The sequence below is a fragment of the Hemiscyllium ocellatum genome, chromosome 36 (assembly GCF_020745735.1).
Source record: "Hemiscyllium ocellatum isolate sHemOce1 chromosome 36, sHemOce1.pat.X.cur, whole genome shotgun sequence".
In the NCBI taxonomy this organism is placed as follows: domain Eukaryota; kingdom Metazoa; phylum Chordata; class Chondrichthyes; order Orectolobiformes; family Hemiscylliidae; genus Hemiscyllium; species Hemiscyllium ocellatum.
Window position 1 is genome coordinate 6,358,930 of NC_083436.1, and position 13,095 is coordinate 6,372,024.

Genomic DNA, 13,095 nt, shown 5'->3' on the forward strand with positions numbered 1-13,095 from the left:
TGCTCTATCCAGTATCCGAAATGACCACAAACATCAAAGTCCCAGGTACCAATCCGTGCTGCAAGTTCACCCACTTTTATTCTGGATGCTCCAGAAACATCCACCTTATATACTTGTGAGGGGAGAAAATCCCTGAAGCCTCTGCTATCTCGTACATTTTTAAATGAACAGTTTACCTTCCTGATAGCCATATGATTTCTGCTCTCGCTGCTCCCGCTGCAACTCCCCTTCCTGCTCCACCAAGGACATGCAAGTCCTGGACTGCCTCCACTGCCAAATCCAAGACACTTGATGCCTGAAGGAGGAACGCCTCATATTCTGCCTTGGGACACTTCAACCACACAGCATCAATGTGAATTTCACCAGTTTCCTCATTTCCCCTCCCCTCATCTTATTCCAGATCAAACCCCCCAAACATGGCACCACCCTCTTGAACTGTCCTACCTGTCCATCTTTTTTTCCACCTATCCACTTCACCCTCCGCTCCGACCGATCACTGTCACCCCCCACCTGCATTCCCAGCTATCTTCTCCTGCCAGCCTCACTCCCCTCCCATTTATCTCTGAGCCCCCTTGTGCCTCTCCCCCCACCCCTGCACATTCCTGATGAAGGGCTTATACCTGAAACGTCGACTCTCCTGCTCCTCGGATGCTGCTTAACCTGCTGTGCTTTCCAGTCAGATGTTTTTTGTTCTATTCTCAGCTTATATGGGACAAATACATTTTTGAAAAGACCTCAAGTGCCTTGGGACTTTATATTGCACTGGATGCTTACTGATACTGTCAATATTAAAGTTTTCTTGAGTCTGAGAAGTAAATCTTGTGCAACTGAAGACACAATGTATCACTGCATAAACTGGATCTTATTTGATTAACGTTATTTTTAGTAGTTTGAAGTTGTCTTTTTTTTCCTTTGTTTCTCAACTACCTATATTCACTAATCTATCCTGCAGGTTAGGTAAGTGGGTAGAAAACTCGGGTTTAACAGCCAGGAATACATCTGCTATCAATTCTGATGAGTGCTCCAGTAAACCACAGCACAAGCGTGAAAAAGAGCATCTTATCTTCTGTTGGGGACAGTGCAGCCTCTAGGAGTCTGAGGAACAAGGTTGAGGATTGGGAAGCTTACAAAGATGATCAGAGGGCAACAAAAAAAAGAAATACGGAGGGAGAATATTAAATCTGAGGGTAAGCTAGCCAGTAATATAAAGGAAGACTGTTCAGAGTTTCTTTAAATATATAAAGGGCAAAAGAGGCAAAAATGGACATTCGACTGCTGGAAAATGATGCTGGAGAGGTATTAGTAGGGCACAAGGAAATGGCTAAGGAACTGAATAATTACTTTGCGTCAGTTTTCATGGTGGAAAACATGAGTGATATTCCAAAAATTCAAGAGAGAGTAGAGCTGAATGGTGTCCATCACCAAGGAGAAGGTACTAGAAAAATAGAATGTCATGAAGGTCGATCACTATACCTAGAGTTCTAAGGGAGATAGCTGAGGAGATAGTAGAGGCGTTAGTGGTGATTTTTCAGGCATTTGTAGAAGCAGGGAGGATCCCGGAGGACTGGAAAATTGCTAGTGTTAAACTCCTGTTTAAAAAGGGAGGAAGGCAAAAGGCAGAAAATTACAGTCCAATTTGCCTAACCTCGGTCGTGAGTAAGATTTTGGAGTCCTTTGTGAAGGATGAGATTTCTGAATACTTGGAAGTGTATCGCAAAATAGGGCAAAGTCAGCATGGTTTCATCAAGGGGATGCCATGCCTGACAAATCTGCTAGAGTTCTTTGAGGAAGTAATGAGCAGATTAGATCCAAGGAGAGGATGTTATATACCTGGACTTCAAGAAGGCCTTTGACAAGGTGCTGCATAGGAGGCTACTGGGTAAGATAAGGGCCTCTGGTATCAGACACAGGGTGCTAGCATGGATAAATGATTGGCTGTCTGGCAGTAAGCAGAGAGTGGAGATAACAGAGTCCTTATCAGGATGGCATCCAGTGACGAGCAGTGTTCCGCAAGGGTCGGTGTTAGGACCACAATTTTTCACTTTATGCATTAATGATCTAGATGAAGGAACTGAGGGCATTCTGGCTAAGTTTGCAGATGTTACAAAGACAGGTGGAGTGACAGGTAGTATTGAGAAGGCGAAGAAGCTGCAGATGGATTTAGACAGGTTTAGGAGAGTGGGCAAAGAAGTGGCAGATGGAGTACAACATGGGAAAGTGTAAGGTCATGCACTTTAGTAGGAAGAATAGAAGCAACACCTGTTTTCTAAATGGGTAGAAAATTCAGAAGTCTGAAGTGCAAAGAGACTTGGGTGTTTTAGTCCAGGATTCTCTCAATCTAAGCTTGCAGGTTGAGTCATAGAATCATAGAATCCCTCCAGTGTGGATACAGGCCATTTGGCCCAACAAGTCCACACTGGGTGCTGCTGGAGTTTAACCAGGCCGATGTTTCCTCCTTGGCTCATGAGTCTTTTCACTACTTGTGCAATTATGTGAACTCTATGTATTAACTGAATGGATTTGGAAGAATCATTTTAGCCACTATAAAAAGACAGCATTCTCTGATTAGAGGGTTATATTGTTAATCTGTTATCACTGATAACAGTGGTTCGCACTGCTGCCTCACAGGATCAGGGTCCCAGGCTCAATTCCAGCCTCGGATGACTGCCTGTGTGGAGTTGCACATTCTCCCTGTGTCTGTGTGAGTTACCTCCAGATGCTCCGGTTTTCTCCCACAGTCCAAAGATGTGCAGTTCAGGTGAATTGGCCATGTTAAATTGCCCATAGTGTAAGGTGTATTAGTCAGAGGGAAATGGGTCTGGGTGGGTTACTCTTCGGAGGGTCGGTGTGGACTTGTTGGCCCAAAGGGCCTGTTACCACACTGTAGGGAATCTAATCTAATCTGGTCTAATTGTAACCATTTTAATTTATATATTGCCTATTCAAATTGATCACAGGATTTTGTTGTCAACTTCTATTACCAGGCATACCATTTTGGTTGCCTTGGCTTGAGAGGATACAGAAAAGATTTACAAGGATGTTGCCAAGACTGGAAAGTTTGAGTTAAAAGAAGAAGCTGAATAGGCTGGGGATAATTCCCCTGGAGCGCCTGAGGCTGAAGGGTGACTTTATGGAGGTTTGTAAATCATGAGGGGCATGGAGAGAGCAAATAGCCAAAGATGCAGTAAGTCCAAAACTGGAGCGTGCAGGTTTGAGCTGAGTGTGGAAAGATTCAAAAAAAGACCTGAGGGAAAAACTTTTCATGAAGAGGGTGGCGTGTATATGAAACCAGCTACCAGAGGAAGTGGTAGAGGTGAATACAATTACAATATTAAAAAGGCACCTAGATGGGTAGGAATGGCAAGGGTTAAGAGGGATACGGCCCGAATATTGGCAAATGGGACTAGGTCAGATTGGGATGTCTAGTCTGCATGGACGAGTTGGACCAATGAGTCTGCTTCTGTGTGTAGGACTCTATGCTGTCTGACCTGCTGAACTTTCTCCAGCAATTTCTGTTTTAGTTTCACATACTACTTGCCTCTGGGAAGATCTAAAACAAAATAAAAGTTCCTTAAAAGTTATCAGTTTTTTCCTTAAGCTGTAATGTAAAATCTAGCAAGTTCTACTAGGCCAGGTGAATTGATTGTAATTAGGAATATTCACTTCATTGTCAAAACTGGAGGTAATGACAATTCCATTTGAAAAGCACTATCTGGGTTAACTTAACAGAAGCTACTGAAGTTTAAAATGCAGGTAATTCTATAAAGCTGTAATTGTGACACCGTGTTATAGAAAATGACACAATATAAGTAATGCGGCCAATGGGAAAAACAGGGTTGGGGCAAACCATCAAAATTATCTGTAAAAGTCAAAATAAAAATAATAGTTAGCCTAACACAAAGAATAGCACAATCTAAGTATATCTTGTAATCATATATTTTAATGAAATAATATAATAAATTTAACACTTTAATACTAAAATCACCAACTACAGCACTGTACGTTTCCCAAAGCTCTTCACCAGAAAGCGTGCAAGCTGAGTGACCACATGTTGCTGACGGGGTATCCAGTCCTCCTCAAGATTCCCTCCCCCCACCGGTTAGACTACAATTCCCAGTTTCGAACTAAGTTTTAAGGCTTGCAGAGTTGGTTGCATTCCTGTTTTGGCTGAACACACTGAATTTGCATTTTGCAGACAGAGGATCCTGAACCTGACATTTGCTGTTCAGCTCGTGCTGGAGATGGAATCACTGCGAACGGGAGTTTGCTTGATAATAAAAAGGTCCACAATTCACAAATTGCATTCTAAACCAAATTGCGTTTAGTAAATGCATGTTATAGGAGAACTACCTGTATGATGTATGATCACCAAAGCTAATGCTGAATGAAGCTTTCCTGCAGCACTGCATAAATAAAACCATAAGACATGACCAAAATTACACCGTTCAGCCCAATGAATGCTCCACCAATCAATGAGATCATGCCTGACTTTATCCTCAACTCCAATTTCTTGCTTTATCTCCATAACCCTTGCTACCCTTCCAGATTAAAAATCTATCTCAGCCTTGATGATCCAGCCTCTGCAGTTAAGCATACCACAGATTCACTACCATTTGAGAGAAGAATTCCCCCTCATCTGTGTCTTAAATGGTAGATTATGCCACAAGGGGAGAACAGCCTCTTAGCATCTACTCTGTCATGTCCCCTAAGAATCGTATATGTTTCTGTAAAGTTGCCTGTTATTCTACTAAACTTCACTGAATACAGGTTTAGCCTCTCAAGCGCTTCATGAGACTTCCATACCCAGGATCAACCTATAGAATTGGCTGTGACCAATACTAATAATATTTCCTTTGATAAGATAACCAAAATCTTCTCATGCTTTTCCAGTTTGGCCTAACTAGTGCTTTGGATAGTTTTAAGAAGAGCTCCCGTTTTTATACTCCATTGAAAGGCCAACATTCCATTTTCCTTCCTCATTGTGTGCTGACTTTGTATGCTAGCTATTTGTGATTGTGATTTGTGATACATGAAGATTCCCAAATCCCTCTGCTGTGGTTTTCTTCCGTCTTTATCCGTTTAAAAAAAATTCAGCTCCCCTGTTTGTCCTTGATGTGCTAAGTTTTTGCCCACACACATAACGTATCTATATCCTCTGCAGACTTTGTGCCATTTTTACCATTTGCCTTCCCACCAATTTTTATATCATGTCCAAACTTGGCTGTAGTGCATTCACTTTCCTCATCCAAGTCATTGATACACATCGTAAATTATGTGTCCCCAGCACTGATCCCTGTTGTACTGCACTCACTGCCATCCTGAAAATGACTCTCTCATTCCAACTGTTAGTTATCCAATACTCAATTCATATTGACATACTGCACCTAACACCATAAGATAAAAGAAAAATAGTGTCCAGGGTTGTGCAGGTTCGGTGTATTAGCCATGGGAAATGCAAGATTACAGGGATAGGGTCGTGGTTTGGGTCTGGGTGGGTAACTCTTTGGAGGTTCAATGTGGACTTGATGGGCCAAATGGCCTGCTTCCACATTGTAGGGATTCTCTGATTCTATACTTAGCAAACTTCACTGTGTGGCTATACCTTGTCACCTGACTCGCCAAACTTTACTGTTATCAATGTGGCCTTCCAGCAAAATGCTTATCAGTTTAACTTTCACTTTCTGGCATGTTCAAAGTTAAAAATCACACAACATCAGATTATCGTACAACAGGTTTATTTGGAAGCACTAGCTTTTGGAGTACTGCTCCTTTATCAGGCAACCGTGAAGGAGCAGCACTCCGAAAGCTAGTGTTTCCAAATAAACCTGTTAGACCATAACCTGGTGTTGTATGATTTTTAACTTAGTACACCCCAGTCCAATACCAGCATCTCCAAATTCTGGCATGTTGTTTCACCTATCTCACCTCCTAAAATTTCTTGCTTTTGACTGAATGCAAGCCTCAATTTGTTCTTCCAGCCTGACCTCAAGATATCCAAACTCTTTCCTTTGCTTTTGTGTTGACTTGGCTCCTTATCCCTGATGTCTTCAGTCTCCCCTTGCTGTCTCCTCAGCATTCATTGCTCTGTTGAAAAGGTGTCCTCTTGGGCTCTGCCTCTCTTCATCACAGTAACCTTTACCAGCCCTTAAAATCGCCTGATCTCTCAATTTCTCTGATTGCTCCCTTGTGCATTCTTCCAGTTCATGATTTATGGTACGAATTGAGCCATTTAGACTTCATGCTCCAGACTTCCTTTTCTGAAAATTTGCTGGCTTTCTCGCTGTTAATACCACATTAAGACTTATTTATTTGTTTCAGCTTTTGGTCTGTACTTGCTCAGTGTTGTCTTGTCATTTGACGCAATGTCCATTTTTTAATTTGCCTGTTTGAAGTACTTGGGGATTTTTTAATACAGTAAGCGACCATATAAATGCAAATATTCATTTAATTCAAATTGTGAAATTTAGGCAAATATGTTTTTATAAACAACCAGTTTGAACATTTTGTGATGCAACTTTGTGGCTATGAGTTGGGGTTTGAATCTGGGCCTATAATTGATCTTCCATCATGATGGGTCAAAATGAAGACCAAGTGAATAATAATTAATATTTGGAGATAAGTGAACTAGGGATAGAGGTCCTCTTGTGGCACAAGTAGTGGTGTCCCTACCCCTGGACTGGGAGGTATGGGCTCAAGTCCCACCTGCTTCAGAGGTGTGTAATAACATCTCTGAACACATTGATTAGAAACATAGGTAAGTTAACTACACACAGTTTTGAGCAAAATTTGGATCTTATATGGCTTTTCTCCTTTTAGTTGCAGTTTAATTATAATATCAGAAGATGAATAAAGTTGGTTACAGCTTACATTTCTCTATAGTGCAAACAAACTGCTGAGCTGTACAAATTAAATGAAATGTTATGCAAATTATTTCCATGGGAACTTGCAGTAGGTAAGTAATAAAGATGACAACAGGAAACGAGGTTTTGGCCATTTGTATGCAAAATTTTTGATGTATTCTCGATTGCATGTTTGTTGTAGAATATGGTCATTATTGTATTGATAGTCTGTGCAAAGGTGACCATGCAGTTTAAAGCTGAAAATCTGATTATTCCAAAAAAATCTGGATTAATTTTAAATGGATGAATCAAAACTAAATAAGTACAGTATGGAAGTAATTAGATATATATTGTACTCACGTGGAAGCTTGCTTCAACATATCCATAGAGCTTTGTAGGTGTATACAATTTCTACATGTTTACTTAGATGAACAATTTCATATAGTTAGTTTCGTGGTGGTTTTCTTCCTTAAGTTCTGTCATTTGCATTACTCATTTTATTTTCTTTTATTCTAGCCCTGATGATATTGGCACATGTTGGTACATTCTCTTGTCTGGTTCTGTATTCATCAAAGAGTCCATGTTTCTCCCTAGAAGCAGGTATGCTTGCAGTCAACAAATTTTTACAAAATTGTATGTGTATGACTGTTTTTTTTATATAGAGGATATTGTGTCTGACTAGTGAATGTTCTAATTGTCCACATTATAAGACAATCAATTTATCTTGTAATATTTATTAACATGTTGAATTAATGTGTTAGTTGAATACATGTCAACGTTTTAATAAACTGAAAGCTGATTAACTTGCAATTGATATTATTGAAATTGATCTTATTGAAATTAAAATGATTTGAAAATTTTATTTTGTACAAACAGAACCCTTGTGACATCTCTGAAGTGCTGTCATTGAGTAGCAGCATTAATACTGCCAATTTACTCTCTCACCAGTAATTGTATCCCTGGAAGACAATCCTGCTGATCTCTTTCTCGTTTCATTCACCCCTTTGCACACTGACCCTTGGACTGTGCCAACAAATCAGCTATCAGTCCTCTCCATGGCTTCTGGAAGTCAGCTTAGTTCTTTGAGCAAAGGCTTTTGGTATTCATGACTGTATTGTATGGATTATTGTGTGGACATCAAGGTCTTTTATGGAAACCTGGCTCACTAGTTATGCTAACGGACCCTACTGAAACTTCCCCACTATTTCCAACCACCTACTCAAATATCATGTCAAGCATTAAGCTTCTCTTCAAATCTTTGCTGACCACTCTCCTGTCACCCCAACTCACAATCTGCCTCTGTATTGAGTGACTCCTCAACTTACATCTCAGCGTGTCTTTAAATTCATTGCTCTCTTGCACTCTCTGAACACTTCCCACTTGAAGATCACCCTCTTAATCTGACCATCTTATGAGACCTCTCTGTGCTGATCATGTCAATCACAAAGGAGGCAATTTCTGATCACTCTTTCAAATTTCATCCAGCCTTGCATCTTGTTTTGTATGGTCCTGAAGTGAAACACCATTGCCAAAATCTCTTGCATTTTCACTTCCAAGGTGCCAACTGATTAACATAGAACAGGGAGAAAGTGAGGTCCTCACCCTCAACAATTTCACCCTCGTATCCTCCCACTTACTTCAGACCAAAGGGGTTGCCATGGCCACCCGCATGGGCCCCAGCTATGCCTACCTGTTTGTCAGGTGTGTGGAACAGTCCATCTTCTGCAGCTACATCGGCACAATTCCCCATCTTTTCCTCCACTACGTCTGTGAATGTATCGGCATCACTTTGTGCTCCCACGAGGGGGTTGAACAGTTCATCAACTTGACAAACACCTTCCACCCTGACCTCAAATTCACCTGGCCCATCTTGGACATCTCCCTCTCCTTCCTGGACCTGTCCATGTCCATTCCTGGCGACTGACTCAACATGGATATCTACTTCAAACCCACCAACTCCCACAGCTACCGGGACTACACTTCCTCCCACTATTCCTCCTGTAAAAGCGCTATCCCTTAGTCCCAATTCCTCCACCTCCGCCACATCTGCTCCCAGGAGGACTAATTCAACCCCAGAACATCCCAGATGGCTTCCTACTTCAAGGACTGCAATTTCCTTTCCCACGTGGTCGATAATAGCCTCCAGTGCAACACCTCCACTTCCTGCGCCTCTGCCCTTGAACTCCACCCTTCCAGTTACAACAAGGACAGAACCTCCTGTTCCCCCCCCTTCCTGCCCCCAACCCGGTCATCACTTACCACCCCACCAACCTCCGGATACAAAGTAACATGCTCCGCCACTACCACCTACAATCAGACCCCACTGCCAGACAACTATTTCCCTCCCCACCACTTTCAGCATTCCGCAGAGAGCATTGTCTCCATGACTCCTTCGTTAGGTCCACATCTCCACCAACCCATTCTCCACTCCCAGTACCTTCCCTTGCTACCGTAAGAGGCGTAAAACCTGCACCTGCACCTGCACCTGCACCTCCACACTAACCCCCATCCAAGGCCCCGAAGAATCCTTTCACATCTGGCAGAGATTTTCCAGCACCTTTAAACACCTCATCTATTGTGTCCGTTGCTCTCTGTGGGATGCCAACTTGTGGAATGTTTCAGCGAACATCTCCAGGACACACGCACCAATCAGCCCTTTGGTCAAATGTTTTAACTCCCCCAACCACATGCGATCAATGTCGATTTCACCAGTTTCCTCATTCCCCCCCCCCCCCACCTTATACCAGATGCCACCCTCCCACTCAAAACTACCCTCTTGAACTGTCCTACCTGTCCATCTTCCTTCCCACCTATCCCCTCCAACCTCCTCCCAACCTATCGCCATCACCCCCACCTTCATTACTTATTGCATTCCCAACTACCTTTCCCCCCCCCCCCCCCCCGCCCCCCCCAGCCGCACCGACCTCCCATTTATCTTTCAGCTCCCTTATGAGCTTGTGCTCGAAATGTCAACTTTCCTGCTCCATGGATGCTACCTGACTGGCTGTGCTTTTCCAGCACCACACTTATTGACATAGAACATAGAACAGTACAGCACAGCACAGTAGAAGCCCTATTGGCCGGCCTAATATCCTATTCTAAAATCAGACTAACTTACATATCCTTCATTGTACTGTCTTCCATGTGCCTATCCAAGAGTCATTTAAATGTCCCTAATATATCTGACTGTACTACCACTGCATTCCATATACCACCACTCTCTGTGTAAAGAACATATCTCTGACATATCCTCTAAAGCTTCATCCAATTACCTTAAAATCATGTCCCCTCATGATAGATATTTTCACCATGGGAAAAGGTCTCTGGCTATCCACTCTACCTATGTCTCTCAACATCTTGTACACCTCTATCAAGTCACCTCTCATCCTTCTTCATTCCCTTGAGAAAAGCCCTAGCTTCCTCAAGCTTTCTTCATAAGACCTGCCCTCCAGTGCAGACAGCATCCTGGTAAATCTTCTCTGCACCTTCTCAAAAGCTTTCACATCTTTCCTGTAATGACGTGACCAGAACTGAACACAATATTCCGAGTGTGGTCTCCAGGACTCAATCCCCCTGCTAATGAAAGCCAACACAGCGTACACCTTCTTAACAACCCTATCAACTTGGGTGTCAACTTTGAGGGACCTATGGGCATGGACCATAGGTCCCTCTGTTCCTCCACACTGCCAAGAATCCTGCCCATAACCCTGTATTCTGCATTCAAATTTGACCTTCCAAAATGAATCACTTCACATTTTTGGTTGAACTCCATCTGCCACTTAGCAGCCCAGTTATGCATCCTGTCAATGTCCCATTGCAACCTCCAATGGCTTTCCACACTATCCACAACTCTAATACCCTTTGTGTCTTTGGCAAACTTACTAATCCACCCACTTCCTCATCCAAGTCATTTATAAAAATCAGAAAGAGCAGAGGTCCCAGAACCGATCCCTGTGGAATGCCACTGGTCACCAAGCTCCAGGCTAAATACATTCCATCTACCACCATCCTCTGTATTCTATGGCTGGCCAATTCTGTATCCAGACAGCCAGATTTCCCTGTCTACCATGCCTCCTTACTTTCTGAATGAGCCTACCATGGGTAACCTTATAAAATGCCTTGCTAAACTCCACGTACACCACACCCGCTGCTCTACCTTCAACAACGTGTTTTGTCATATTCTCAAAGAATTCAATAAGATTTGTGAGGCATGACCTGCCCATCTCAAAGCCATGCTGACTATCTCTAATCAAACAATGGTTTTCCAAAAATCATAAATCCTATCTCTCAGAATCCTCTCCAGTACTTTGCCCACTACTGACATAAGACTGACTGGTCTGTAATTCCCAGGATTATCCCTATTCCCTTCCCTGAACAAGGGATTAACATTTGCCACCCTCCAATCATCTGGCAGTACTCCAGTGGAAAATGAGGATGCAAAGATCATTGCCAAAGCCACGGCAATCTCTTCTCTTGCTTCCTGTAGTATCCTAGGGTATATCAGCCTGGCCCAGGGGATTTATCTATCGTTCTATTCTTGAAACTTTTCAGCACATCCTCCTTCCTAATATCAACCTGTTCCAGCATGCCAGTCTGTTTCACACTGTCCTCAGAAATGTCAAGGTCCTTCTCAGTAATGAATACTGAAGCAAAGTATTTATTAAGGACCTCCCCTACTTGCTCCGACTTTAGGCACAAGTTCCCTTCACTATCCCTGATTGGCCCTACCCTCACACTGGCCGTTGTCTTGTTCCTCACTTAAGTGTAGAATGCCTTAGGGTTTTCCGTAATCCCACCAGCTAAAGCTTTTTCATGCCCCCTTCTAAGTCTCTGAAGTCCAGTCTTCAGTTCCTTTCTGGCTACCTTGTAACCCTCTAAAATCCTGTCTGATCCTTGCCACCTCAACTTTAAGTAAGGTTCGTTCTCTCTCTTGTTACTCAAGGTTCTTTGAAATTACCATCCCTTCCTTGACTCAGTGGGGACAAATCTGCCCAGCAAGTGCTTCCTAAGCAATCCCATATTTCTGTCGTACATTTCTCTGAGAACATCTGTTCCCAATTTAGGTGCCCCAGTTCCTGCCTAATAGCATTGTAATTCCCCCTCCCCCAATTAAATACTTTCTCATACCATCTGCTTGTATCCCTCTCCATTAGTATAGTAAAAGTCAGGGAGTTGTGATCACTATCACGGAAATGCTATCCCACTGAGAGATCTGACAAGGAGCATGGTTAGTTGTCAAGCACCAAATCCAATACGGCCTATCTACGTATTACATCAGGAACCCTTCCTGGACACACCCAACGAAAACTGCTCTGTCAAAATTATTTGAACTAAGTAGGTTTCAATCAATATCAGGCAAGTTAAAGTCACCCATGACAACCAACCTATGTGCCTCTTATGGTTTAAATATCTACTGCAAAAAAACTGCATTACAGCTGTACTGAGGGAGGATATTCCCTGACATATATCCAAGGATATTATTTGGGTTGAATTCAGAAATAAGAAAGGGATGATCGCCTTAATGGGATTGTATTATAGATCCCCTAGTAGTCAGAGGGAAATTGAGAAACAGATTTTTAAGAAGATTTAGATTTAGATTACTTACAGTGTGGAAACAGGCCCTTCGGCCCAACAAGTCCACACCGACCCGCCGAAGCGCAACCCACCCATACCCATACATTTACCCCCTACCTAACACTACGGGCAATTTAGCATGGCCAATTCACCTGAACCGCACATCTTTGTGACTGTGGGAGGAAACCGGAGCACCCGGAGGAAACCCACGCAGACACGGGGAGAATGTGCAAACTCCACACAGACAGTCGCCCGAGGCGGGAATTGAACCCGGGTCCCTGGTGCTGTGAGGCAGCAGTGCTAACCACTGTGCCACCGTGCCGATAATAGAAGATCTCTATTATCTGTCGATGCTTTGACCAAGCTTGCGAAACACCTTCTTCACTATCCTATTCTACCTGCGACTCTATTTTCAAGGAACCATGAACCTACACTCCAAGGTTTCTTTGTTCAACAAAATCACTCCTCAGGACCTTCCCATTCAATGCATAAGTCCTGCACTGGTTAGCCTTTCTGAAATGCAGCACCTCCCATTTATCTAAATTAAACTTCATCAGCCACTCTTCTGATCAAGGTACTGTTGTACACTGCGATAACCTTCTTTGCTGTCTGCTACACCTCCTAATTTTGGTGTCATATACCTAGAATAAACATAGAAACCGTACAGTGTGGAAACAGGCCA

At 42.8% G+C, this 13,095-nt stretch overlaps 1 protein-coding gene across 4 annotated transcripts in view; it reads left to right on the forward strand.

Annotated features, from left to right (window-relative positions):
• Positions 1–13,095, forward strand: part of rapgef2b (Rap guanine nucleotide exchange factor 2b) — a 393,772-nt gene that overhangs the window by 112,796 nt on the left and 267,881 nt on the right. For all 4 annotated transcript variants that reach the window (XM_060851743.1, XM_060851735.1, XM_060851737.1 and 1 more), the window contains exon 4: positions 7,356–7,439. In XM_060851743.1, the coding sequence (XP_060707726.1) occupies positions 7,356–7,439 (84 nt within the window). The remainder of the gene's footprint in view (positions 1–7,355; positions 7,440–13,095) is intronic.